We start from the raw sequence: 27603 nt of genomic DNA on the forward strand, positions 1-27603 counted from the left end.
ATTCAGTTAGGCTTAAAGTCTGCCAGGTGTCAGTGGGGAAAATGAGTCAGGAGAATCCTACCTCAGCCCAGGCTGAATAGCCACTCTCCCACCCTTCCCATGAGATCACCTTTTTCAGTTCATACCAGCATCTCACAGGTTTACCTGCATCATGGATTGGAGGCTCAGACCACCTTTCTTGCTATCTATACCTGGAGCACATAAAAAATTCTTAAGAAGAGTTGGAATGGACTACCTTGGGAGATAGTGGGTTCACTCTTATTAGAGATTTTCATGAAGATGGAAAACTTACTTGTTAGGGATGCTGATCCCTGGTTGGGTAGATAGGACTGGATAGCCTTTAAAGTAGTGGCTAGCTCTTTGGTTCTGTAGTTCTGTTATGAAGCTTGTTTTACTTGGCCCTAGACAACAGAGCTAAGAACAGAGTGCAAACTGTAATCTGATAGTCTATGATTCTGAAAAGGACAAAGAAATCTGAATAAAAATGATGCGTCGTTGCATTGACAAGGTTTCTCTTCATTGCACTTTCTTTTATGCTAGGATGTGCTCTCAGATTAAAACTTTTCTGACCATCGATACTTTCAATAATGTTTCTTTCCAATATGAATTCTCTAATGTTGAGTAGCATGTGCCCTCTGGGTGAATGCTTTACCACAGTCATTACATTTATAGGGCTTCTCTCCAGAATGAATTCTATGATGTCGAGTCAGGTCTGCCTGCTTGGCAAAGGCTTTGTGACACTCATTACATTTGTATGGTTTCTCCCCAGAGGGAATTTTCTGATGTTGATTTAAGTTTCCCCCGCTTAGCAAAGGCTTTTTCACATACATTACATTTATGGGGCTTCTCTCCAGAATGAATTCTTTGATGAAGATTAAGTTGTGAAAGGTAGCTATAGTCTTTTCCACATTCATTACATCTAAATGGTTTAAATCCAATGTGAATATACTGATGTTGAGTAAGGTTTGACTGCTTGGTAAAGGCTTTCCCACATTCATTACATTTAAAGGGTTTCTCTCTAAAATGAGTTTGCTGATGTTGAGTAAGGCTTGACCTCTTAGTAAAGACTTTACTACATTCATTACATTTATAATGATCTGGATTCTCTTCAGCGAACTTTCTGATGTTCATCAATGTTTACCCACTTGTTAAAAGTTTTCCTACATTCATTACATGTACAGGGTTTCTCTCCAGAATGAAGGTCATAATGAAGGTTAAGTTGTGAAATGTGGCTAAAAGCTTTCCCAAATTCATTATACAGAAAAAGTCTCTTTCCTGTGCAGGTTCTTTGACACTTAATTAGCTCTGTATTTTCTTTGAAGTTCTTTCCATAGGTATTATATTTACAGAAATTTTTTACTACAGGACCCTATTCTGTATCTAGGATTGGTCTTAGGTTGAAACTTCTCCCAAACTCATTACTCTCAAAGCCTGTCTCATTACTGGAGATTTCCTCATGTAGGGCAGTTTTTTGCTTCAAATGCTTGTGGTGGTCTTGCTGTCTCACTAATCTCCTGTAACAGTGAAAAACTTCTCTCAGTTTGAAGTTCCAGGAACCATATTTTCTGGGTCTTTCCATTACAGCTCCCTGAGGTGGTCCCTCCACAGATGTTTCCCACTTTCCAAATGACGCCTTGGCTGCAGGACTGATGTCTGGATCTGAAAGAAGTTTAAAAACATAAACATCCCCTGTGGTAGAAGGAAACTGTTGTAGTGGGAGTGGAAGAACAAAATGAGGAAAAAAATACCTATGATGAAATAGTTCACATTTCTATAGCTGCTTTAAGGTTAACAATATACTTTTCTCAAAATAACCCTGTGAAACAGGTAGTAAAAATCATTATAATCACCAGTTTCTAGATGAGTAATGTAAGATTCGCTCAGACCTTGTCAACAGGTCCTAGAAGTTTTGAAAAATTTCTTGGATCAACATTTCCAAAGTGTTTTCTCTCTGACTGACAAAATGAGCTGTTGCTTGTAATGAATTCCTATCTGCTAGTTTTTCATTTATTCAAATAGAAAAGTACCTCTTGGGACTTCACTTTCTAGCATCCATGGCACTTCCCCATGTTCCAACTGGGAGATCACATCTGGTTTGGAAGCTGAAAGTCCTGTTCATGGAAAAGAAAAATGAAATGGATATTTGTGTGGTAGAAAAAATCATTCCAAAATACAATCCAAGAATCTACATTTTTAGAGGAGAGAAGATGCTAATTAACCACAATTTAAAGGACTTCAAGGGCATTCAGTGTTATATCCCAAAGAAATATGGGAGGATGGACCATAGGGCTGAGAATACAAATCTCCCATTTGTGGAAATATTGCATTGGGTTTTTGGCAGAAGATCTAGACACAAAAGGGCAAAAGAAGAGAAAAGGACAGTATCCAGGTTAGTATTTGGGGAAAGAAACTATTTTCAGTTCTATAATACAAAAGGTTTAAGATTCTCTGGCTTCACTAAAAAATAAACTCCATTTAATACTTTCGAAAGTCCATGGTCTTTAAAAATCATTGGTTCTGAGTCATAAGGGGGAAATTTACCAAGAAAAACCAAGTTCCTATAGTTCTCCAGCAACACATCTCTGTACAGGTCCTGTTCAAAAGGGTCCAGCTGTACCAATTCTTCCCAAGTGAAGTCTGGAACAACATCCTTGAATGTGACTGATTCCTGAAACAAATACATTTCTGCTTGTCCAGGACCAGCTAGTTTCCCACATTACTCATAAGGGTGAGGCTGGAAGCACTGAATAAATGAATGAAGTATAAGACACTGATAAAACAGCAAAGTAATAACATATAATCTGTAATCTACTAGATATAGTTACCATATGCATCACTTATGTCAGAAATGGGGCTGGGGGTGGGAAGTACAACAGAAGAATGTGATACGCCTCTTGCTTTTGTGGAACTGAAAATTTTATTGAGAAGCCCTGAATCCTGTTAGACAGCAGGAACTCACCTTTAATAATTAGTCTCACCATTCTTGTTCAGGGACACCCATGGAACACACAGTGTGCTGTTAATTTGCTCAAGGCCATCCTTATTACTTGTTTTCAAAGGAGAGAGGGTGAATTTTAAATGAGATATTCACTAAAACCCAAAGAATAAATTAAACTCACCCTAAGATGGATGTAGTTAACACTAACATTAATCTCGCTCCAAATATTAATTTCCAATTAAATACAACAAAGTTACAACTGTCAAATATTAATCCAAGATTATTTGTTATCCAATAGAATCATTCATACCTCCAATGTTATCAGTCTAATGACAAAATATTCTATATGGTCATTAAAATAACTTCTTACCCATAATTCCTCTCCTACCAACAAGATGTTTTCCTCAAATTTTCCCATTTCTGTCAGGATTAATACATAATAGTGAAGAATATAGACTCAAAAATAATAACACTCCCCATCCCATGCCACCAAAATATAAGGATGAGATCAAAAAGCATGGCTGCTGTATGAGTAAAGAATGAGTCTCTAGTCATTTCTTTCCTTCTGTACATTCCTCCTCAAATTCCAGTCATTCCCAGTACAAATATGTCCTTCAGCTGCCTCCACCTAAACTCTTGTTCTATCCAACTCACCTGAAACAAATGATGAATATGTAATCTCCTATATCCTCCCCTCTGTTGCTGCTTTCCTCTGTGTCCTGTGCCATCTCCACTACTAGGAATTCTGATCAACTACAAACGTTTTCCTCATCTGTTTCCATATTATGGCTGTCCCCAAACCTTACCATATTCTTCAATGCCCTCTCCGGGATTAATCTCAACTTTTTTCCAGACCACCAAATATAATGGAAAAATAAATCTATTCTTTGTCGCTTGGCACCAGGTCTAGGTCACTTCAAAAACCTTCAGAGAGCAAAAATATCATCCATACATACATCCCTTACATAAGAGCAGGCTGCACCCAGACACAGCACTCAATTTGTGTCCAAATATCTCCACAAATCCTCCAAAGAGAACCTATGTAACAGGCTGAAGGATTTCCACTGCTAATGGTAGGATTTCATGCAAACAGCAAAATCTGGGATATCTTCTATGCTTCCCCTATTGCAAAAAGAAAATGGGTATCAAATTGAATAAAGATACTCCAAAGTCTGGGGATTAAGTCAGAAAATGCCCATTATAGAGAAACAGAAATTAGCCTTTCCCAATAAATCAATAAATAAGCATTTACCAAATTCCACCAGGATGGGGTCTTCTAAGTGACACAGTGCACGGACCTGGAGCCAACAAGACTCATCTTCCTGAATTCAGATCTGGCCTTCAATACATACTAGCTGTGTGACCCTGGGCAAGTCACTTAACCTTGTTGGCCTCAGTTCTTCATTTGTAAACTAAGCTAGAGAATGAAATGGTAAACTATTCCAGTAAACTTTGCCAAGAAAACCCCAAAATGGAGTCACAAAGAGTCAGACGTGACTGAAACAACTGAACAACAAATGTGCCAGACACTGATCACCTCAATAGAAGTCTGGCTCTCCTTAAATCACAACACATTCTCCAATGTCTTTATTGTGGAAGAGCCTCAATTTCTCCTACTCCCCCCAGACACAATGGTATCCCTGGCAAACCTATCCGTGTGTCAAGGAGATAAGTATTTCCTGACTGAAAGACTTTCTGGGACCTTCTGGCCTCCTCATAATGGGAATTATTACGTTAGTTAAAACTTCTCCAAGAAATTGTGAAAGACAAAGTCAATATCTTCCCTTTATTATTCACCTTTCAGAGGTCCTTCACATAAATCATTTGAGTTGCTGTACCTCCAAGCAGTATCTTCTTATCTCAGTTTTAGTTCTATATTCACTCCCTTCTAGCTAGAAAAGCTCAACAAATCCTTGCTGACAATAAATATAACAATGTGACTTTACAGTTCCTCAACTTCACTAATTTCCTTTGCAAATCGTGAAAAAAAAGACTATAATTTATGATGTGATGTTCCCTATTTATGGCCCGCACAGGAGAGTATAATGGAAAGTGCATTGGACTGGTAGAGAGATGAGCTGGGTTCTAGGTTTCAGTTCTGCTACTAATTATCTAAGTGATCTAGCATTTACTTTACTTCTCTGGATACCTATTTCTTCATCCATAAAAGGAAAGTGTTAGAATAGATGATCCCCTAAAGCCTCTACCAGTTCAAAAAGTCCAAGAACCAAATTTTTTAAAATATCTATCAATGACCCCTGATGGAGAAAAACCACTTTTGAACTTTGGCTTAATTCACTAGCTGGATAAGCTCACTCTTTTATCCTTTACCATCAACTATATGCACGTGAGTTACCTTATCTACCTGAAGCCTCGAGAAAAATCAACCACTAAACTCCTATTTAGCTCTCAAAAGATATAGGATCACCTATTTAGAAAAGGAAGGAACCTTAGAAATAATCTAGTACATTCCCTTACTTTATAGCTGGGAAAACAGTCTCAGAACAGTTAAGTGACTTGATTAGGATTATATAGGTAATAACAGAGCCTGGAAGAACCCAGGTCCTCTAACTCAAAATCCAGCACTCCTTTCTACTGAACAATGCTAGAGAGGTTGAGTCCCAAATATATATGCTGAATAGCAAATTTCTGCTTTTTCTCCAATTCCCTGTTTCCATCTGTCTACAAAACACCTCTATTTAGAAAGCCCAACACTAAGGGAGACTATATAACTTATCTAAGGTCAGACAGATAGGAAGTATCAGAACCAGGACTCAAAACTCAGAGCTTTTAACTCAAAAATCAGGGTTCTTTATATGGCAAACTGAAATTAGGAGAAATCTGCAAGTTATGACAGACAATGAGAGAAAGGTCATGTGTATGTATGACAGAATAACTATAGTAATACATTTTATTCAAACACCTCTGTGAAATCAACAATTTATAACCCCAGCTTTGAAAATTCCCAACCCCATCCAAGCCCGCACATCCCATGCTACTACTGGTCACATCATGGAATCTGAAAGTTGGAAGGAACCTCAGCAACCAATCTATATTTCTAATCTATATTTGGAACGAGTCCCACTCTAACACACATGACACAGGGTCCTCCAGTCTCTGCTTGCAGCTGTCTGGGGAGCTAACATCCACCACTTCTCAGGGCAGCTCATTACGTTCATGGTTGGCTCTAATTGTTAGGGAGTTTTTCCTGACTTCATGACTAAATCTGCCTCTTTTCAACAAGTCCCCTCTGCTCTTGGTTCTGCCCTTTGAAGATGAGTTGAATTTGATGTTAATACAATCAGATGGATTCATAACTAGTTTTATGGCCTTATTTAACATTAATAGTTCACAGTTAAAAATTAATAATAATAGTTAATAGTTCATTGTCAACTTGGTGGGAGTGGAGCACCCCATGAGTCTCTTCTGGGCCCTGTGATGTTGAATATTTTTACCAGTGACTTAATGGGCCTAACACATGGAGCCTGTGATCATATGAAGCCTGTGGTCACATGGAGAAACATGAAGGTTAAAAATTGTCCTTACATGTAATTGGAAAAAATAAAATACTATAAAAAATTGGGGGTGAGAGGAAGGCTGGTAACAGAAGTTCAATGACAAAAATAAGAATTAGTGCTTGTTTATGAATTTCAAGGACAATATTATCAGTACTGAATATATACACCAAATGTCATAGTTCAATGATTCTCAACAAAACTGCAAATTCCTTAAAAGTGGCAACCATCTCACGTTCCCCTGTTACATATTCCATCATGGCTGACAAATTGCTAGATTCTCAGTAAACAGATAACCATCAGGATGATTTGTCTGAACAGTATCAGAAATCACTTTCCATATTCCCTGCTCATTCTCCAAGGGCTAGCAATATCACTGCTTTGGGTAGCATAGCCCTAGATTGGCTAGTCTTAGACAAGTAGACATAGTTGAAGTTTCAGGAATCCATGACATTCAGGGATGTAACTTCAGATTTTACGTGGAACGGATGGACTCAATTAGACCCTGTTCAGCAGGATCTCTACATGGATGTGCTGCTGGAAAACTATAAGAATTTAGCTTTTCTTCATAAATTTTCTTATGACTCAAAATCTTTAGTTTTTTTAACGTTTTTTAAACAAATTTTTCCAAGGCTGTGGAACTTATGAAGTATGTAGCCAAGTTTTATTTTAGTGTATATAAACCAAAGAAAATCCTAAACCATTTGAGCAAATTAATTGGGTATTTCTTCCTTGTATTCCCAAGTGAAAGCTCCTTGTCCTGGTAGAATTTAAGATATAACAACTTCACTACCCCATTACTACTTTTGGTGCAATTCTTTCTTTATCTTTGTCTTCTGTGTCAAGATTATTCTGCTGAGACTCCAGTGGAAGTACCTCTTTCCTTCAGCTTAAATGAACTTTGTGCCCTAGTCTCCTAATATTTTACATGGGGAAACAGTAAAGAACACGTCAGAAATCCTTTGACCTATTAATATGTTCTGTCTTACCTAAGGCAACATGACATAGTGGCTAGAGAGCCACCAGGAAGACCTGGGTTCCAAGAGACCTTGTTTCTGTGACATAGAGCTGTTCCTGGAGTAAGTCATAACTTCTTACCTTCCTAGGCAGCTCTCTAAGATAATGAAAATATACGGTAAATGTGCTGACTTGCACAGGTATAAGAAGTTTTATCATGTGAGAATTCCCTGAACCAATAAAATCACAGGTTCAGTCTCTCTCCCTCTTCCATAAATATGAAAGGGATCACAAACCCATAGGATAATATGTGTAGAGCTAGAAGAGGCTTCAGTGGCCATCTAAGCCTAAATGGATTGCATTGTGGAGTAACTTCTCCCCAGAACAAATATACATGTTGCTTTTCCTTTCCACAAACAGGAATTTTCAATTTCTAAACGAGATGATATTTTTTCACTTGGGGCATGGGAAAGTGCCATGGATTTTGGAGATCAAATCGCCAAGAAGATTATATTTATGTAAATAAAGACTAGAAGATGGAAATTTATTATTATTACAGGGAATATAGCAGCAGATCTGTCAGGGAGAAACTCCAACTGAAATGTTAGTGCAAGAAGCTCTGCTCAAAACTTTTCGGGCCAAAGGTCTGAAGTTTACTCTCTTAAATTTCTACATATTGTTATAACCAAAATCAAGGTAAACTTGAGGCACACATTTTCCAATAAACAGGGTCTCAGTGCCCTCAGCAAAGCTAAGACCCTAAACAAGGGAGACAGCATGCAGAAGGAGCATTCAGAATAGATGGCAGAATTCTAAATGGGGGAAAACATTGTAATAGGTTACAGTTTGTAGCATCATAGATGTGAGGAACAATATATTTGACTGGAAACTGGGAATTGAATTGGCTAGCAAACAACCTCTCCTTCATCCTGTCGCTAAGAATGTTCATTATTTGAATCTACCTGCAAGGACAGTTTATCAATAATGGACCAGATTTGATAACAGACTAGATTTCCTAAAGTCCACTTGCATCCTTTAAGAATAACAGATTTCTTTGAGGCAAGAATAGAAGAGTGATTAGTAGGAAAACTGAACTTCTAAACTTAACTCAGAAACAATAGGTGCGTTACAGAAAAGCTGAATTTTCAAACTTAACTCTGAGACAAATGAGCCATAGCTTGGGAAGTTACAAAAATGTCAGCAATAATACAGAATGAAATCAATGACAAAAAAAGAGGAGACAGGCAGGGAAACTAACCAGAAGCCTATTGACATAAGCATGAAGTGAAGAAGACCTGCATCATGAAGTGATGACTGTGTCAAAGGAGGGAAGAGGGTGAATACAAGATATGTGGTGAAGGGAGAATTGGCAATACTTGATAATAATTTGGGGAGTGACTGAGATATCTAGGATGACACCTGGACTGTGAGCATGGGTAACTAGGAGGATGATGATGCCCTCCACAGTCATAGGAAAATTAAGAAGAGGGAAGAACTTGTTAAGAGAAGGTGATGAGTTTGACATAGACAGTATTTTAATATAGTGATAATCATTTAAGTTTTTCTGGTTCAGCTTTGTTTGATATGGGTTTTTTTTTCATGTCTTTGTGCTTGTTTTAAAATATTCATCCTGTTGTTTTTAATCCTGAAGTCATATTCCATCCACAAGTCACCTGCAATTTATTCAGTGTTCTCAAAGCAAATGAACTCTTAGGATGTTGTTTTGTATTAAAAAAAAAAAAATTCCCCATTGCAAATAATCAACACTCTATACACAGGTATCTTTAGAACCTTTTTTTTGGTCCTTTTTAAAACGTCGCAGAGGCAGCACATTGTAGTGGTAAACGGTCACAAGAAATGGATGACTTCACATGTATAACTGATACATCGCTTGCCTTCCCAACAGATGGGGGAGGAGCGGGAGAAAGGAAGAGATTTGGGAACTCAATTTAAAAAAAAATGTAAAATGGTTAACGTGGAAATGTTTTGCGTGACCTCGCAGCTATAATCGATATCCAATTGCGTGCCTTCTCAGGAAGGGCTGGGGGGGTGAGGGGGAGAGAATTTGAACTCAACATTTTAAAAAGATTCTCCAAAAATGTACATGTACTTGGAAAATATTTAACGAAATAAAAGTATATTTTAAAATGAATGCAAAAATAAGGATGCAGATAGATAAATGAACGAATGGGCGAATAAAAGAAGAAATCCCACTTCTCACTCCTAATAACTGTGCCACCCGTGGATGTCTCCACTCCTCTGAGCCCTGGTTTCCCTTTGTAAAACGGGGACAAAAATGCCATATTTTTGTTAGTTTTGCACTAACAAAAATTACCATATTAAAGCAGAAAGAGACTTTAGAGATCAGCTGGGACAAGTTCGTCACGAAGAAACTGAGGTTTAGCGGGGTAAAGTAGAATCACGAACTAAGGTGAGAAGCAGGAGCAAAGAACCTGGACCCAAAGTGCTTTCTGAGCGCTTCAGAAGACAGCCTGAAGGGGTCGTGTCCCGAGGCACTCTGGGAATCGTAGTTCCGAGAGCGTGCGTGCCCCGGGGAACTTTGGGAAAAGAAGCTTGGAGAGAGAGTCTGCGCCAGCCGTGGTCACGGACGCGCATGGTTGCGTGCGCATCAGCGTCGCCGTGATTGGGGCAGTTCCCTCCGAAGGGGCGCGGGGATTGCTTCCGGTGTAGTGGGAGGGATTCCCAGGCGCTGCAGCGTGGGAGGGGCAGATGGAAAGGGAAGTTAGAAAACTGTGGTAATTAATGAGAAGCATTTTTGTGGCGCTTTACTTTGCGCAGCGCCGCACTTATTCGCATTGGACCCCACAGCAGTCCGTGTGTGGTAGATACCGTTGTCGTCATTTCGTAGATGAGGAAGCTGAGGCCTAAAGGTAAGTGACTCGCGCAGGGTCTGCATTGGAATTCAGGTCCGAAGAGAGGGAAGAGACGGGGCGCAGATCTGACGGAAGTCGATTTGCTTCGCTCAGAACTAGAGTGTACCTTGTCTTGCGTGCTTCCTTGGAGGCTTAAAGCCTAGACTTTAACCTGAAATAATGGTTGTTTGAGGGATGCATAGAAAGCCAGACATCGCTTTTAAATCAATACCTCCTGAGCTTCAAACACACTTGGGTTTTGTGTGTCTCTGTAGTGCACGGCACGAGGGAGATCTGGACCTGGAATTAGAGCTGGAAGGGGCTGCTGGTATTGCCAGACCATTTAGTGGCCTTAAAACGATCCTCCAAAGGGGGCTTCCATTTTTTTCAAGGCATTTTTTACTTAGGAACGACAAAACTTATTTTTTTCTGGTAAAAGAGATCAGCTTCCCCACTGTCAGTGGGTTTTTAAATTATTAAGGACGGTTTCAAACATACGCCCTATATCCTGTGTGCAGTTATTGAGCACGTTGTGTATTGGTTCATTTGATTGTCTAGCAGATGTTTGCAAGTTGATTCAAGAACCCTTGGCTTTTTGTGGCGTGTGTGCGTGTGTGTTGTGTGGCACGAACGTTGCCACCCCCATTTATCCAACAGACATTTTTGGAGTTCCTGTTTGTGCACAAGGCCATATCTGCCTTGTGCTGTGGCAGATTTAAAGAAGAAAAACTTAGTGTTTCTGTCTTTGTGGAATTTACAGCCCAGGAAAAACATGTATTTTTTCATCTGTGAGCTAGGTTAGTGTGATGGGATGCAGAACTAGTGTTTGTCTGTGTGTGTAGTTTTACACAGAGGCGACATGGTATATAGTGTAAAGCAGGAGTGTTGAACTCACATAGAAGCAAGAAAGCCACAAATTAACTTACCTGTTTTGTACTGGATTTTTATATATTTTGTTAAATATTGTCCAGTTACATCTTAATCTGTTTCCATCACTTGGGTGAATTTGACATCTGTAGTGTAAAGAACACTGGACTAGGAATCATGAGATCTATGTTCCAGTCCTGCTGCTGCTTACTTGTTACTATGTAACTTTTAGTCAGATAATCTATATGAATTTTAGTTTCTTCAACTGTGTAATGCATGTAATAAGATTTCTGTTGCTTATCTCACAAGGGTTGTTGTGGAGATAGGTAAAATGTAATGGAGAATGTGAAATATAGTATCAATCAGTCAGTTAACCAACATTTATTAAGTACTTAGAACAAATTCAAACATGTAGGGGATACCATAAACATCAGTAAGTATAAAATACGTATAAAGTAAGGACAAAATGTATACAATATATAAGTAAAAAAATATGTGTAAATACAAAGTAATTTCTAGGGGGAGGCACTAGCATCTGGAGCAGAGAAGTGAATCAGAAAAGGTCTTATGTATGAGATAGCATTTGAGCTGAGTTTTGAGAGATGGTGGGGATACTTAGCAGGTAAGGGAATACATTCCAGGAGGGACTGCCTGTCACCTGTGAGAAACATCAAGTACTCTGAGTGGTCTTGGAGTATGAAGTAGGTGAAGAGGAGTAATATGTAATGAGTATGGAAAGGTAGATTGGGGCCACATTGTGAAGGGCTTTAAAGGTCAAGCTAAGAATTTGCATTATCAAAGAGGTCATAGGAAGCCACTGGAACTTTTTGAGCTTGAGCTTACCTCTTCCAAACGTCCTTATTTCTTTTGAAAGCACTACTATTCTTATTATATCCTCGGGGTTAGTCTGTCTCTTCCTGTCAATTTAACTCATCTTACTTATCCATATAGTTGCTGAATTTTTCCATTTCTTCTGCCACATCTCTCATAACTAACTACTTCTTAACTGTCACACTTGACCGCACCTTATATTATTACAGTATTCCTCTCTTTCACTGCAACTTTAAGAATCCTTTTCTTCCATCAGGATGCAGTTAAGAAACTACCTTCTATACAACTCCCTCCAACTGCCACTGCCCTCCTTCTCAAACTACCTTGTACTTAACATACTTTTGTATTATCTTTATATTTTTTCTCTACTTAATTAGATAATGTACTTGTCTCTTCCATTAGAATATAAGCTCCATGCAAATAAGGATGTTTTATTCATTATATTGTGTCTACAGTACCTGGCACATACAAGGAAGTATTTGTTGACTATTGGTTTCCTTTACTAACCATGATGTATTTCTTTCCACATTAGTTCTCATGAATGTATGCAGATGTCCAGCCTGAATCCAAAGAGAATTGACTTCTGTCTGCGAATGCAACTCTGAAGCCCAGTGTTATGGTACCAGATGGAGAGATGTTAGCATCTTATTCATAAGATGACCTCCATCCCTCTGGCCCCCCATATTCCGGATATACATGAACAAGATAGCTTACTAAAAGGTTCTCCCAAGGGACAGATGACCATTCTAAGAAGAGAGAAATTCAGCCCTGAGGCTTCTCGGCAGAACTTCAGATGTTTTCCATACCCACAGAAAGCTGGACCCCGTGAGGCTGTGAACCAGCTTTGGGAGTTGTGCCTTCAGTGGCTGAGGCCAGAGATTCACACAAAAGAGCAGATCCTGGAGCTCCTGGTGCTGGAGCAATTCCTGACCATCTTGCCCAGTGAGATCAGGATTTGGGTGAAGTCACAGCACCCGGAGAACATTGAGGAGGTGGTCACCTTGGTGGAGGATTTAACTCAAATGCTTGATGAGGAAGGTGAGACCTATGGAAGGATAGAGGGAAAGAGCAAAGTTTCTTCAGGGTATGAGAATAGAAAACCCGAGAAAGGGTCCTTGGGAAGAATAATAATGAAAGAGGGAAATATCAGAGGTGAAAGAAAGTCTTTGGAATTTTCAGGATGAGAAAGGATGTTCTACATATTCTCTGGAGACAGCAAATGTGAACCTTTTAAATACTGATGTTGTTTCTGTGTCTTGCATCATCCAGCCCACTCCATTCCTTGTAATTTTATTTTATGCAAAGTATGTGGTCCTTTAGTAAGAGAGCATTCTCCATAGACTGTTCTTATGAGGGAACACATATAAGAGGTGGTCAAAAATATTCCTTCCTACAAAACTCTCACAAGGATTCCTTCCAAGGAACTGTGACAATCTATGCATAGATCAATAACTGAGCAGTGGGCTCAACAGTAATATTTTTTAGGTACAATATGTTTTCATCCTGTAAGGCCCTTATGAGGTAAATAAGACAGATGTAATTATTCCTAGTTTTACATATGAGAAAATGAAAGAAAATGATCATTTGACTTGTTTAGTGCTGGAGTGTAAGTAAGCTTGGTTTTGGTCCTAGATTCCTAACTCTCATCCTGCCCCACAGACTACATTTTTCTGGATGATCAATACAAAATACTAATTGTATTTTGGTAAAATTGTAAATTGGTAAATTTGTTCATCCCACATTCTCTATAATCAAGAGTTCTTATTAAATGTAGAAGATTCTATGACAAAGACATTGTATTGAAGGTAGAATTGTGAAATCAACTGTTTGTAGGCTCCTAAACAAAATTCTGACCCTGTGGTCACAGGTACAAAGTCAGAGCTCCAAGTGATCTTGCCATTCTCTCTGAATTTTTCAAAGGCTACATCTGTTCTCATTCTCACCCTTTTTTCTTCCTAGCTTCAAGTTCTCAAGATCTTATTCTTCTCCCAGAGGGAAACATAGAGAAGGAAAAGTCTACTGTGTTCCCAGTAGCCAGATTTCAGGTGAGTTGGAGTATCCTTTCTCTTTCCTAAAATACCATCTTGATTCTCAGTGTAATAATAGCTAGCATTTACTATGTGCCAGATCCTGTGCTAAGCACTTACAAATATTATGTCACCTGATTATCACAGCAGTGCTGGGAAGTAGGTTTTGTTATTATCCCTGTTTTTATTGAGACAAATGTGTGTGTGTGTTCGTTCTTCGTTGCCGAAGAAAACCATGCCATCAGAGAAATAATGACATGACTTGCACTTGACTTTGTTTTGAGGGAGGGAGGGCTGTGCAGGTCACTAGTCTCACTTTCTCCTCCAGAGCCATCTGACTCCAGTGACCAGATATTCATCAGGATGACTGGAGATGACCCAGGATGAGGCAATTGGGGTTAAGTGACTTGCCCAAGGTCACACAGCTAGTGAATGTCAAGTGTCTGAGGTGAGATTTGAACTCAGGTCCTCTTGACTCCTGCACTGGTGCTCTATCCACTGCACCACCTAGCTGCTCCATTGAGACAAATAGAGGTTAAGTGACATGCCCAAATAAATTGTCTAAGGCCAGATTTGAACTCAGGTCTTGCTGACTCTACATCCAGTATTCTATCGACTGGACCACTTTGCTGCCTAAAGTATAGAAAGTTTTCTTTGATTTCTTACATTCATTTTTTGTTAAAGTACAACAGTATATTTTCTAAATATTAATGATGTTCCAAATAGAATAATTTTTTAAAATCCTCAAACTAAGTAGACATAATCCCGTAAAACACATTCATATACTGGCCATGTTCAAATATTCATGTCTGATTCTCTGCTTTAAGTCTTTTACCTCTCTGGCAGTAGGTGGGTGCATAGTTCATTTTTAGTTCTCTGTACTCATGTTCTATCATTGCATTAATTATAATTTTAAAGTCTCTGAAAGTTGCTTTTCTCTATAATTTCATTTTATAAGTTGTTCATCTCACTGCACTCTATAGCAAATCATAGACATCTTCTTAATTTGTTCTGAAATTGTCCGTTTTGTCATTTTTCATGGCCAAATAATGTTATTGCAATTATATACCATAGTTTTTTTAGCCATCACGTCATTGGTGTGCATCCCCTACTTTGCAGTTTTTCACTATTGTGAAAAGAGCTATGATTAACATTTCTTTTTAAAACAAAATTATTTATTTATTTTTAGTTTTCAATATTCACTTCCATAGCTTTTGAGTTTTAAAATTTCTCCACCTCCTTTCCCTCCCCTCTCCCCAAGATGGAGCACAATCTGATGTAGGCTCTATAAATACATTCCTATTAAACATATTTTCTCATTAGTCATGTTATAAAAAGGATTAGAACCAAAGGATTACAACAAGAAAGGAAAAAAGAGAGCAAATAGTATGCTTCGATCTGCATTCAGACTCCATAGGTCCTTTTCTGGTTGTGGACAGCATTCTCCATCATGAGTCTTTGGCACTGTCTTAGATCCTGGCATTGCTGAGGAGAGCTCAGTCTGTCAAGGTTAGTCACCAACAATGTGGCAGTCACTGTGTGCAGTGCTGCACATTTACAGTACTCTTGACTCTGCTCATTTCTCTCAGCATCAGTTCATATAAATCTTTCCAAGTGTTTCTGAAGTCTGCCTGCTCATCATTTCTTAAGTACAATAGTATTTATTCCATTACATTCATATATCACAACTTGTTCAGCCATTCCCCATTTTATGCGTATCCTCTCAATCTCCACTTCTTGGCCAACACAAAAAGAGCTCTTATAAATATTTTTATACATGTGGGTCCTTTTCCCATTTTTATGATCTCTTTGGGATACAGACCTACCAAGTGGTATTGTGGGGTCAAAGGGTATGCACATTTTTATAGCTCTTTGAGCATAGTTCCAAATTGCTCTTCATAATGGTTGGATCAGTTCACAATTCCATCAGCAATGCATTAGTGTTCCAATTTTTCCACATCTTCTCCAGTATTTATAATTTTCCTGTTTTGTCATGTCAGCCAATCTGACAGGTATAATGTAATACCTAAGAGTTGTTTTGATTTGCATTTGCATTTCTGTAATCAGTGGTGACTTAGAGTATTTTTTCTTATGATTGTAGATAGCTTTAATTTCTTCATCTGAAAACTGCCTGTTCATATCCTTTGACTATTTGTCAATTGGGGAATGACTTGTATTCTTATAAATTACTTAGTTCTCTATATATTTTAGAAATGAGCCCTTTATCGGAGACACTGGATGTAAAAATTATTCTTTCCCAATTTTCTGCTTCCCTCCTAATCTTGGTTGCATTGGCTTTATTTGTGTAAGCATTTCTTTACATATGGATCTTTTTCCTCTTTAAATTATGTAGGTGCAGGGATGAGGAACCTGTGACCTTGAAGCTACATGTGGCCTTCTAGGTCCTTGGATATGGATCTTCTGACCGAGTCCAAATTTTACAGAATAAATCCTTTTATTAAAGTGATTTGTTCTGTGAAGTTTGATAAAATTACTTCACAGATTTTTCCTCAGTTACCTGTTTTTCTTCTGATTTTAATTATATTATATTTATGCTAAAATTTTTAAACTTTATCAAAATTGTCCATTTCATTTTCTGTGATCCTCTATCACTTATTCAATCATTCTTTCTCTATAGATTGATTTCTTCCTTACTCCTCTAAAATTTGCTTATGATGTGCACTTTTACGTCTAAGTCATGAATCTATTTAGAGTTTATCTTGGTATATGGTGTGAAATGTTGGTCTGTACCCAGCAGCGTGCCAGATTGCTTTTCAGTTTTCTAGCAGTTTTTGCCAAATAGTGAGTCCTCATCCCAGTAATTATGGTCTTTGGAGATGCCTTTTTTTTTTTTTAATACTCTGCTATTATATTGACATGCTTCTCTGTGTTGCGTACCTAATTTTTCCCCTATTCAGCCTATATGTATTTTAAGTAGTTTCAAATTGTTTTGACAATTACTGCTTTGTAGTGTAGCTTGAGATCTGGTACTGATCTTCCTTCCTTCCTTCTCATTTTTCTTATCAATTCCTTTGAGTTTCTTGATCTTCTGTACCTCCAGCTTAATGGCATTATTATTTTTTTCTAGCCCTATAAGTTGATTTTTTTGAAATTTTGAAATATGACACTGAATAAGTAAATTAATTTAGCATTGTCATTTTCTGATATTCAGCCTACCATAAGCAATTAACATTTTACCAATTATTTATGTCTTTTTTATCCCTCCAAATCTTATTTTATATTTGGATTCATACCATTTTCTGGGTGTATCTTGGTAGACATACTATCATGTATTTTATACCACCTATAGTTATTTTTAATGGAATTTCTCTTTTCATCTCTTCCTGTTGAGTTTTATTGATAATTATGCAAGGATCTGAAGATTTATATGAATTTATTTTATATCCTACAACTTTGCTAAATTTATTGTTTCAATTTATTGGTTGACTACAGTTTCTAAGAAAAATCATATAATTTGCAAAAAGTGATAATTTGGGGGTTTTTTGCCTATACTTACTCCTTTGATTTCTTTTTCTTGTCCTATTACTATAGCAAGCATTTCTAGGACTATGTTAAATAGTAAAAAGTGAAATCTTTTGTTTTCATACTAGGCATTTTCCCTCCATAGAACACTCTTTTACCCCCAGAACCCTTTCTTGTAACAATTAAGCAAAGCCAATCAATACTGCAATTGTGTCTGAGGATGTATATGCAGTTATTTACATCTGCAATCTGCTTTACCGATCAAAGGAATATCAGTTTTTCAGAATTGATTGGTTTTTGCCATTATTAATCTGTTTGATTATCTTTTAGTGTTGTTTACATTTATGATTGTAGTCATTATATGGACCGTTCACTTTGCTATTTCATTGCTTGTAAGTTATTTTCTCTATATTCAGAGATTATTGATTAATTGATTCTTGTGTTTGTCATTACTTATAATGCAATAGCATTCCATTACATTAATGCATCATACTTTGTTTAGCCATTCTTCTCTTTGGGATATATGCCCAGAAGTGATATTGCTGGAATTTTTATTATATTGCTAAAGCATAAGGATGGACAATGAATCTCTTGGCAATTTTTTTATTTGAAAAAAATACAAAATGAGAAAAGGAAAAAAAGTTGCCTTGTCCACAACAGAACTTAGGAAAGGATTCAGTAAAAAAACAATGAATTTCCTTTCCAAGAAAACCTATATAATAAATATTATACATTGTTTTCAAAGCTGCCCAGGTTTCTTTGCTTCCTTGTTTGTTCTCTTTTGTTCTCTCTGTGCACTTTTTACTTTTTTCCTTTCTTTCCACCCTCTCTCTAAGGAAGACTACAATTAAACATGGAGATATATACATATGCTTATTTCTACTTGTCACCTCTTCCTCTGAAGGTGAATAGCATCTTTCTTCATAAGTCAAGTCTTTCCATGTTTTTCTAAATCAGCTAGCTCATCATTTCCTGTACCACAGCAATATTCCAACCCAATCACATCCTCTCTGAAAGATTGTCTTCCCCAATTTTCTGCATTCCTTCTATTCTTGGCTACATAGGCCCTATTTATACAAGAAAATGTTAATTTAAATAATCAAAATTATCCATTTTATACTTCAGCAATGCTTTCACCTTATAATATAGTTTAAGATCTGATGCAGCTAAATCTACTTCCTTTACATCTTTTTTCCTGTTTTTTTTTAATTCCTGACCTTTTGTTCTTCCAAATGAACTTTGTTATTTTTTCTAACTCAGTAAAATAATTTTTTAGTAATTTAATTGGGATGACATTGAATAGATAGATTAGGTAAAATTGAACTTTAAAAATTATCCTGGTTTTACCTACCTATAAACAATAAACACTACTTAAGTTATTTAGATCTCAGTTTATTTATATAAAAAGTTTTATGTTTGAATTCATATAATTCTCATGTCTGTTTTGGCAGGCACATACCATCTAGATATTTTAAATGGGCTAAAACAATAATAATAGTAATACTGAAATAGTGTATTTTCTCTTTTGAATAAATCTTTTTTAACTTTTAACTTTGACTGAGATCATGAATACTATCTCTGCTTTTTTTACATAATAAATTCTACTGCCCTTTATCTTTGTATCTCATTTTTATAATGTTTTCTGAAAGCAACATATTGTTGAATTCATATTTTTAATCTGCTGTTTCCATTTTATGGATAAATTCATACCTTTCACATTCTAAACTATATTTACTTGTGTATTTTCCTCCCTCCTATTTTTCCTCACTATCCTTCTCACCCTATTTACCCGGTCTCTCCTCACTCTTCTGCTTTACTTCCAACCACTACTTTGCCCTTATCCTCTCTCCCTGTCCTATCCCCTTGCCCTCTTATTTCTTTTTGAACATTTTATACCCTTCTAGATATATATGTTGTTCCCTCTTTAACTTATTCCCAGTGAGAGTAAGGTTCTAGTACTACCTGCCCTCTCCCCTACTAGCTTCTTCTGTAACAGTTTTTCCTTTTGTGCCTCATTTGTATGAGAGATCCTTTTTCTCTCTCCCTGCACCATTTTATTTTTTTGAGAATCACCCCATCATATGCTGCTTAGCCCAATTTTTTCTTTCAAACTCCCTAAATAGTGATGACAATCATCAGAGTACTGCTAATATTTTCACATATAAGAAGTAAACAATTTGACCTTTTTGAGTCCTTTATAACTGGTCTTTAACGTTTACCTTATATTTCTCATGGATGTTATATGTACAGTTTTCCCTTAAATTCTGGGGGGTTTTTTTTGACTAATATTTGAAAGTCTTTCAGTTCATTAAATGTCCTTTTTTTCCCATTCAGGATTATACTGAATTTTGCTGAATAAGGTACCCTGAATCATAACCCCAGCTCTTTTGCTCTACGGAATATAGTATTACTATGGTCCTTCAATGCAGTAGCTGCTAGGTTTTGTATAATTCTTATTGTGGCTCTGTTATATTTAAATTGGGTTGGTTTTTGTTGTTGTTCCAATATTTTCTCTTTAACCTCTCCTCTTCTTCAGCTCCTTGCTGTCCCAACTCCAGAAATCTATGGAGTTTAAGAAAGCAGTGGATTTCAGTGGAATTCACTGAAGAATTTTGTGACTGAAGTTTTAAAATAGTAAAGATTCAACAATGTGTGGTGTCTAATAAGTTACTTAGGAAGAGACCATATATTTGTAATATTTGCTTCAAGCATTTTGAAACACCATCAGATTTAGCCAGACATCTTATTCATGCTGCTCAAAAGCCATTTGAGTGCCATGTGTGTTATAAAACTTGTAGGCAACTAGTTCATCTGGAAAGACATCAACTAACTCACAAGCTGCCATTTAAGCATGGTATTTGTGAATGACACTTTAAAAATGTAATTACCTTCTTGAAACATCAGCACCTCCACAATGAAACCTACCAGAGTGATGTAAAGGAAGTCAAAAAATTGGTGGAATCCAAGTAAGAGAAACCAAGTTATGGAGTATACCTTTCTTTTTCAACAGAAGAGAGATGGGTATTACACCTATCCTCCAAGTCAGATCATGTGTATGACACTGCAAGGAGAAGAAAGAAAATCCATGCATATGATATCTGCAGCAAGATGTTTCCATCCCACTCATGGAAAGGAACTTACTTATTCATATTAGCCAGAAACCTTTTAAATGTTCTCTTTGCAGTAAGTCATTTAGACGGTCAGCTCATTTGAAAATCCATCAACTAACACATACAGAAGAGAGAACTTTTCAGTGTTGTTTCTGTCAAAAGGGATTTAAAATTCAGAGTAAACTTTAAAGTATAAACAAATGCATACCAGAAAAAAAAATTTCCAGACTATTTCATTCAAGAAAAAGACTCTTTGAAACTTGGCCATGATATTCCTATAAGTTGCCCTCCTGATATCTTTTTAGGTCGTAATTGGTAGATTTTTTTCTGTTTCTGCTTTGCCTTATTGTTCTAGGTCTTCAGGACAATTTTCCTTGATAATTTCTTTTAATACTGTATCAAGATTTTTTTTTGTTGTAATTTCCAAGTAGCCCAGCCATTCTTAAATTATTTCTCCTTGATCTGTTCTTCACATCAGCTGTTTTTCTGATGTTTCACTTTCTCTTATTTTTTCATTCTTTTCATGTTGTTTTATGATTTCTTGCTATCTTAGAACATTATTAGCTTCCCCTTGCCCAATTCTAGTTTCCAAGGAATCATTTTCTTCCTTAAGTTTTTGATTCTCTATTTCAAGTTTGTTGACTTTCTTTTTATAAATTTTCTTGGATTGTTCTTTTTTTTTCCTAATTTTTCCTCCATCTCTCTTATTTGACTTTAAAAAGTCCTTTTTTAAGTTCTTCTAAGAACTTTTTGTGCTTAAGACCAGTTGACATTTCTTATTGAAAAAGGGGTGGTTTTTTTTATCTCCATTATCTTTCTATGAATGTGAAACCAGATCTTCTCTATCCCCGTAGTAACTATCTGTGGTTGGGGTCTTTCTCCATTGCTTATTCATTTTTATTTGTTTGTTTGTTTGTTTGTTTTATTTTGTCTTTAGCAGCGATTAGTGTAATTAAGTTCCAGTCCCTGGGAACCATGTCCCAAGCCTCACGTTCTTCTTACTGTTATTTTCTGAGGTCTGTCTTAGCCAGCCTTAGGTTTCTCCTTTCCACTCCTAAGTCATGGCTAGGGTCCCCCAGCCACTCTGCCCTGCAAATGATCTTGCACCCCGCTGTCCCTCCATGGCTGCAAACTGCCATAGTCCTCTCTGCTATGGAGCTGGAGCCAGAGACTATGCTCTCCTACTGTTGTTGTTTTTGTTATGTAAATGATGACATGACTTGCACTTGACTTTGTTTTAGAGTGAGGGAAGGCTGTGCAAGGTCACCATATCAAATTTGCAGGTTACTCAAAAAATAAAGGAAAGGCACAGGGTGAATATAATTAGCTTCAGCATCAACAGTAATAGCTAACTGTAAGCAAAAAAAGAGATGTACCAGCCATGTAAGAAGAGAGAATTAATCGAATCAGTATCTCAAAATTTCACTCAAATCAAATTCAATTGCATGTCATGTTACCATCTCCCTGAAGTCCTGGTCTTCTTTGAGAATGAAGGATAAACCACAACCTCAGAGCTGTCATTCATTTCTATGAAATTTCAGAAGAACTAGTGGAAAGCCTCTGATATGTATCAATGCTTTTTATAGATGCTTTTAGGATTTCTGGAGGGATTTGGACAAGTATTACACAGATAGAGAAAGGGTATATAGATGGTTTGCAATCTGCACTATTGTTAAGGAGTGAAATCAGTGAGATAACAGTTGCATTAGAGTTTGAAGAATCATCTTCTGGAGTAACATTAAAAAGTAGGAGTAGGATGTAAGACTCACAAAGAAGTGGGTAGAGTAGAAAAATGGAGAGCCCATGCTTAAGGAATCTAATAAACTCAAATTTGCTTTTTTGTGGTGATAGCTTGATGTCATCAGTTCAGAGAGAGTAATATAGCTTTATAGCATTTACAGGGAATGAAGGTAAATGGAGAGAGGATAATAGGTCAGTGGCTTACACCTGGTACTAGGGAAAAAAGGCAGAATAACTTTCTTATTCTCTTTGGGGTAGTGGGAGAAATCGAGGTTCTCCTAGGAGAAAAGCATTGTATACAGTAGTACAGTTAGATAGAGCCATGCTTCCCCTGAGGCGGTGAGGATAAGGTCAGTGATGAAGGCATTTTACCCCCTTTAGACTAGGAATTCCATAAGCACAGTGAAAGGGGATAATAGAAAAGAGGTGGTGGCGGAGAGCCTGTATATTTATCACTTGTACCAGATGATCTAACTAGATCAAGTTTGAGTGAAATTTTCTTCAGAAGTGGAGGCTATATTTCATTCCTCTTTAAATTTACCACCAAGTCTGATAAAAAGTGAAATAGGGTGAAATAATAACAATACCTAGCATTTACATAGTTCTTCAATCAGCAAATGACTTGGGTTTCTTTTGTATTCTGAATAATGTTAGTATCATCCTCTGCGCACTCCATTCATTTCCTCAGTGCTGCCAACCTTCCCTAAGACTGAGGAGCTAGTCTTCAGAGACACAAATGTGTTTGATGTTTCAGCAATCAGTGACATTCAAAGATGTGGATCCAGATTTCACCTGGGAAGAGTGGGCTCAGCTGGCTCCTATTCAGCAAGACCTCTACAAGGAAGTGCTTCTGGAGAACTATAGGAACCTGGTTTTTATTGGTAAATCCTCTCCATATGACTCAGAGTTTCTATTTAAGGGTTTTTTATGTCCTGCTTCTCTGAAGAATATGGGATATAAGAAGTATCTGAGTTTTGTCTTAAGTTTCAAAACTGGAGATTCTTAATTCCCTCTTAAACTTTTAGATTTTTAAGTCTTTGTCTTGTAGAACTAAAAATGAGGCAGTGTTATTACCTTATTGCTATTCCTGATACTGCCATTTGCCCATCCTGTGCTTCCCTGTGTCTAGGAGTTTTTGCTAACATTCCAATACAAATACCTCTCAAGGTGGGGTACTTGTGGCCTTCTTGCAGACAGGGCAAATGATTTAAGTACCTTTCTGAACCTAAATCAGTTCCATGATCTGTTCTCAATACATTATGTAAACACAATGCCAAATACTCTTCAGAAGTCATTTAAACTATTCTAGGCTTTAGCATATTATCTCTTTAATGATTATGATGAGCCTTGAATTGAATTCTGGAAGGACTCTTTTCCCCTCAGCATAATCCATTTTGCTTTTTTTCCCCCTTGGCAGGACTTTCAGTTCCCAAACCAGATGTGATCTCCCAGTTGGAACGTGGGGAAATGCCATGGATACTGGAGAGTGAAGCCACAAGAGCCATCTGTCCATGTGAGTTAATGAAAAACTAACAGATGGATATTTTCTACAAGCAGTCATTAAGGAAGTCAATCAGGGAGAAAGCATCTTTGAAATTTTGACCCAAGAAGTGCTTTCTTAATGTTTTAGGACAGTGGGAAAGAGTTGAGACTAATTGGCTTGATGCCTGTATATTTTATTGTCATCATATATTGTGTGTCCATTGTCTCCATTTGCTCAATTCCCATTCCTTTCTTAATTTCCTTGAATTTCCTTCAGCTCTCAGTACTTGGTGGAAACTGATTTTATAAATTATTTTTCATTTCTTTTACTTAAATATAGAGGTTTTTCATGGGCTTCATATTCAGTCTGTCTTCCTCATTTGATGGGGTTGAGCAAAATCACAAAATACCAGAATAGAAAGGGATCCAGAGACCCCCTAGTCCAACCTTCACTTGAATAGGAAGGGCAGCTAGATGGCAAAGTGAATAGAGGGCTGGGCCTGGAGTCAGGAAGACCTGAACTCAAATCCAGCCTCAGATATTTTCTAGCTTTGTGATCCTGGGCAAGTCATTTAATCTCTGTTTACCTCTGTTTCTTTATCTGTAAAATGGAGATAATAACACTTAACTTTCCAGGATTGTTGTGAGAGTCAAATAAGTTAATAATTATAGAGCACTTGGCATTTTGCCTAGCACATAATAGACTCTATATAAGTGTTAGTTATTATTACTGAATAAGAAACCTGGCTATGATAGGTAATATGTAACTATTCAGTATATGCTTAAAGATCTCATGTACTACACCAAGTAAAGAGGTTTCTCTTTATTTTTTGGCCAAATATTAGTGCTATAATAAGGTAATTTGGAAAGGACCAGGTGTGAAATAAAGAGATTTTAAATTTAGATTCTATCCCGCTTCCACCTGTGATGTCTGTTTGCTATTTTGTCAGAATTTCCTGTTAAGCCTATGTCCTTGTTTATTCTTTCTTCTTTATTCCAAGTTTGTCTTGAATAGTACAAATGAGGATAACTCCTAGCATTTTAGTTTTCCAAAGCTCTTTCTTTTGTAGTATATAATACAGAATCTATATTTGCAGTTGTGGGAAAGAGCTCTGAGGTCAGTTTGGGAGACTTGTATTCTGATCTCATTTGCTTATTGGCCATAGAGAAAAATCATTTGACTTCTTTGAGCCTTGGTTTAGTCACCTAAAGAATACTGATAATTATATTGGTACTACTGCCCTCACAGTTGTAACTATGAGTTATTTCTGAACAGACATTTTTCCCCTATTCATTTCCACAATTTTCTTCTAGTATAGGAGATATTTTTTTTCATTTATTTCAGATTTTGACATTGAACCTGAAGTAAAGGAACCACTTCCAAAGTTGGAAACTTCTGTAGGAAAACCATCTCAGAGAAGAATAAGAGAAAGACCCATAAGACTTAATTTTTGGAAGTCCAGATTAGGAGAAGACTTTAACTTTCAAGGTCCATTAATGACAGAGCAGGGCCAACAAGAGAATCATTTGAAGCAAATCATGATCATACATGAGGAAACACTAAGTAAGGAAAAAAACTCTGAAAGTAATGAGTTTGGGAGACACTTCAGTTTGAGATCAATCCAAATTACACAACAGAAAGTTCCCATAGTAAATAGTGTCTGTAAATATAATATGCATGGAAAGTGGTTCAAAGATGATTCACAACTAACTAAATGCCCCAAAATCTACACAGGACAGAAATCTTTTACATATAATGAATTTAAGAAACCCTTCAGACATATTTCAGAGTTGAAACTTCACTATACCCATCATTCTGGAGAGAAATCCTATAAGTGTAATGAATGTGGAAAAGCCTTTACCAAGTGGGCAAACCTTACTCGACATCAGAGAATTCATTCTGGAGAGAAGCCTTATAAATGTGATGAATGTGGGAAAGCTTTCACACAAAGGACACACCTTACACAACATCAGCTTACTCATTTTGGAGAGAAACCATTTAAGTGTAATCAATGTGGAAGAGCCTTTTTCCAGAGGACACACCTTACTCAACATCAGCTTACTCATATTGAGGAGAAACCATTTAAGTGTAATGAATGTGGGAAAGCCTATAGTTCCATTTCACAACTTAATCTTCATCAAAGAATTCATTCTGGAGAGAGATCCTATAAATGTAATGAATGTGGAAAAGCCTTTACCAAGTGGGCAAACCTTACTCGACATCAGAGAATTCATTCTGGAGAGAAGCCCTATAAATGTAATGAATGTGGAAAAGCCTTCTCACAGAGAGTGCACCTTACTCAGCATCACCTTATTCATATTGGAGAAAAACCATTTAAATGTAATGAATGTGATAAAGCTTTCATCCAGGTCTCACAGCTTAATCTTCATCAAGTAATTCATTCCGGAGAAAAGCCTTATAAATGCAATGAATGTGGGAAAGCCTTCACTCAACGGACAATTCTAACTCAACATCAGAAAATTCATTCTGGTGAGAAACCCTTTAAATGTAATGAATGTGGGAAAGCCTTTACCAAGCGGTCAAACCTTACTCAACATCAGCATACTCATATTGGAGAGAAACCATTTAAGTGCAATGAATGTGAGAAAGCCTATAGTTATATTTTACAGCTTAATATTCATCAAAGAATTCATTCTGGAGAAAAACCCTATAAATGTAATGAATGTGGGAAAGCCTTTACCAAGCGAGTGATCCTTACTCAACATCAGAAAATTCATTCTGGAGAGAAGCCCTTTAAGTGTAATGAATGTTGTAAAGCTTTTACCAAGCAAGCAAATCTTACTCGACATCAGAGGATTCATTCTGGAGAGAAACCTTATAAATGTAATGACTGTGGCAAAAGCTTTACCCAGAAACCGAACCTTACTCAACATCAAAAAATTCATACTGGAAATAAGGGCCTTGTACATGGTACATGTTTGTTGATTAATTAATTTAGTTAAATTAAGTTAAACAATTTTTGTTGAATTGAAGCAAATTAAAATATTTTGCTGAAATCTAAGTAGTTATGTCTATAGCATCACCCTGACCTACAAGTTCATAGTAAAAAAACAAAAAAGAAAAAAATTTAGTCTGATATGACCTGTTTGTAATGAAGATATTTTCTTTTTTTTAGTTTATTTATTTTTAGTTTTCAACATTCACTTCCAGAAGTTCTAAATTTTCTCCCCCTCCATCCCCTCCCCCTCCCCAAGACAGCATGCAATCTAATATAAACTCTGTACCTACATTTCTATTAAAAACATTTTCGTGTTAGTCATATTGCATAGAATTATAACCAATGGGAGAAACCATGAGAAAGAAAACAAAACAAAAAAGAAAATAGTTTGCTTCATTTTGCATTCTGACTCCATAGTTCCTTCTCTGAATGTGGCATTTTCCATCATGAGTCCTTTGGAATTGTTTTAGGTCCTTGCATTGTGGAGAAGGGCTAAGTCTATTAAAATCAGTCATCGCACACTGAGTCTATTACTGTGTACAATGTTCTCCTAGTTCTGCTCACTTCACTCAGCATCAGTTCATATAAGTCTTCCCAGGTTTTTCTGAAGTATGCCTGTTGGATGAAGATATTTTCACTTTAAATAAGGCTGCTTTTTCAAACTGTTCATAAAGCTAATAATGTGTTCTAGAATTTTGCCAGAGATAGAAGACAGACTCACTAGTTTCCAGACTTTGGCTTTTCAAAACTATTTTTAAGAATATGGTCTATTCCATTTTCTTTTGTATTATGTTTGTTTTGTTTTATGATATCTCCCATT

The 27603-nt window shown here is 36.9% G+C and overlaps 1 protein-coding gene and 2 pseudogenes across 1 annotated transcript; 2 read left to right on the plus strand and 1 right to left on the minus strand.

Annotated features, from left to right (window-relative positions):
* Positions 1–581: 581 nt before the first annotated feature.
* Positions 582–2683, minus strand: LOC140532245 (zinc finger protein 713-like; annotated as a pseudogene).
* Positions 2684–10055: 7372 nt separating this feature from the next.
* LOC140497272 (uncharacterized) lies at positions 10056–26841 on the plus strand. The gene is made up of 6 exons (XM_072598037.1): positions 10056–10301; positions 12514–13019; positions 13941–14026; positions 23096–23222; positions 23759–23854; positions 25169–26841. Exons 2-6 carry the CDS (start codon positions 12638–12640, stop codon positions 26776–26778), a joined length of 2301 nt encoding a protein of 766 aa, XP_072454138.1. The 5' UTR covers positions 10056–10301; positions 12514–12637; the 3' UTR covers positions 26779–26841.
* On the plus strand, positions 14136–23089 carry LOC140531158 (zinc finger protein 770-like; annotated as a pseudogene).
* Positions 26842–27603: the final 762 nt, after the last annotated feature.

Source organism: Notamacropus eugenii, chromosome 3, assembly GCF_028372415.1.
Source record: "Notamacropus eugenii isolate mMacEug1 chromosome 3, mMacEug1.pri_v2, whole genome shotgun sequence".
NCBI classification, from domain to species: Eukaryota; Metazoa; Chordata; class Mammalia; order Diprotodontia; family Macropodidae; genus Notamacropus; species Notamacropus eugenii.

Excerpts from the sequence above, each read along its gene's own strand:
- LOC140497272 (XM_072598037.1), top strand. The coding sequence starts at position 12,638 with ATGACCTCCATCCCTCTGGCCCCCCATATTCCGGATATACATGAACAA. Across the intron at positions 14,027-23,095 it reads TCCCAGTAGCCAGATTTCAG|CAATCAGTGACATTCAAAGA; the intron begins GTGAGTTGGAGT and ends TTGATGTTTCAG. Across the intron at positions 23,855-25,168 it reads CACAAGAGCCATCTGTCCAT|ATTTTGACATTGAACCTGAA; the intron begins GTGAGTTAATGA and ends CATTTATTTCAG.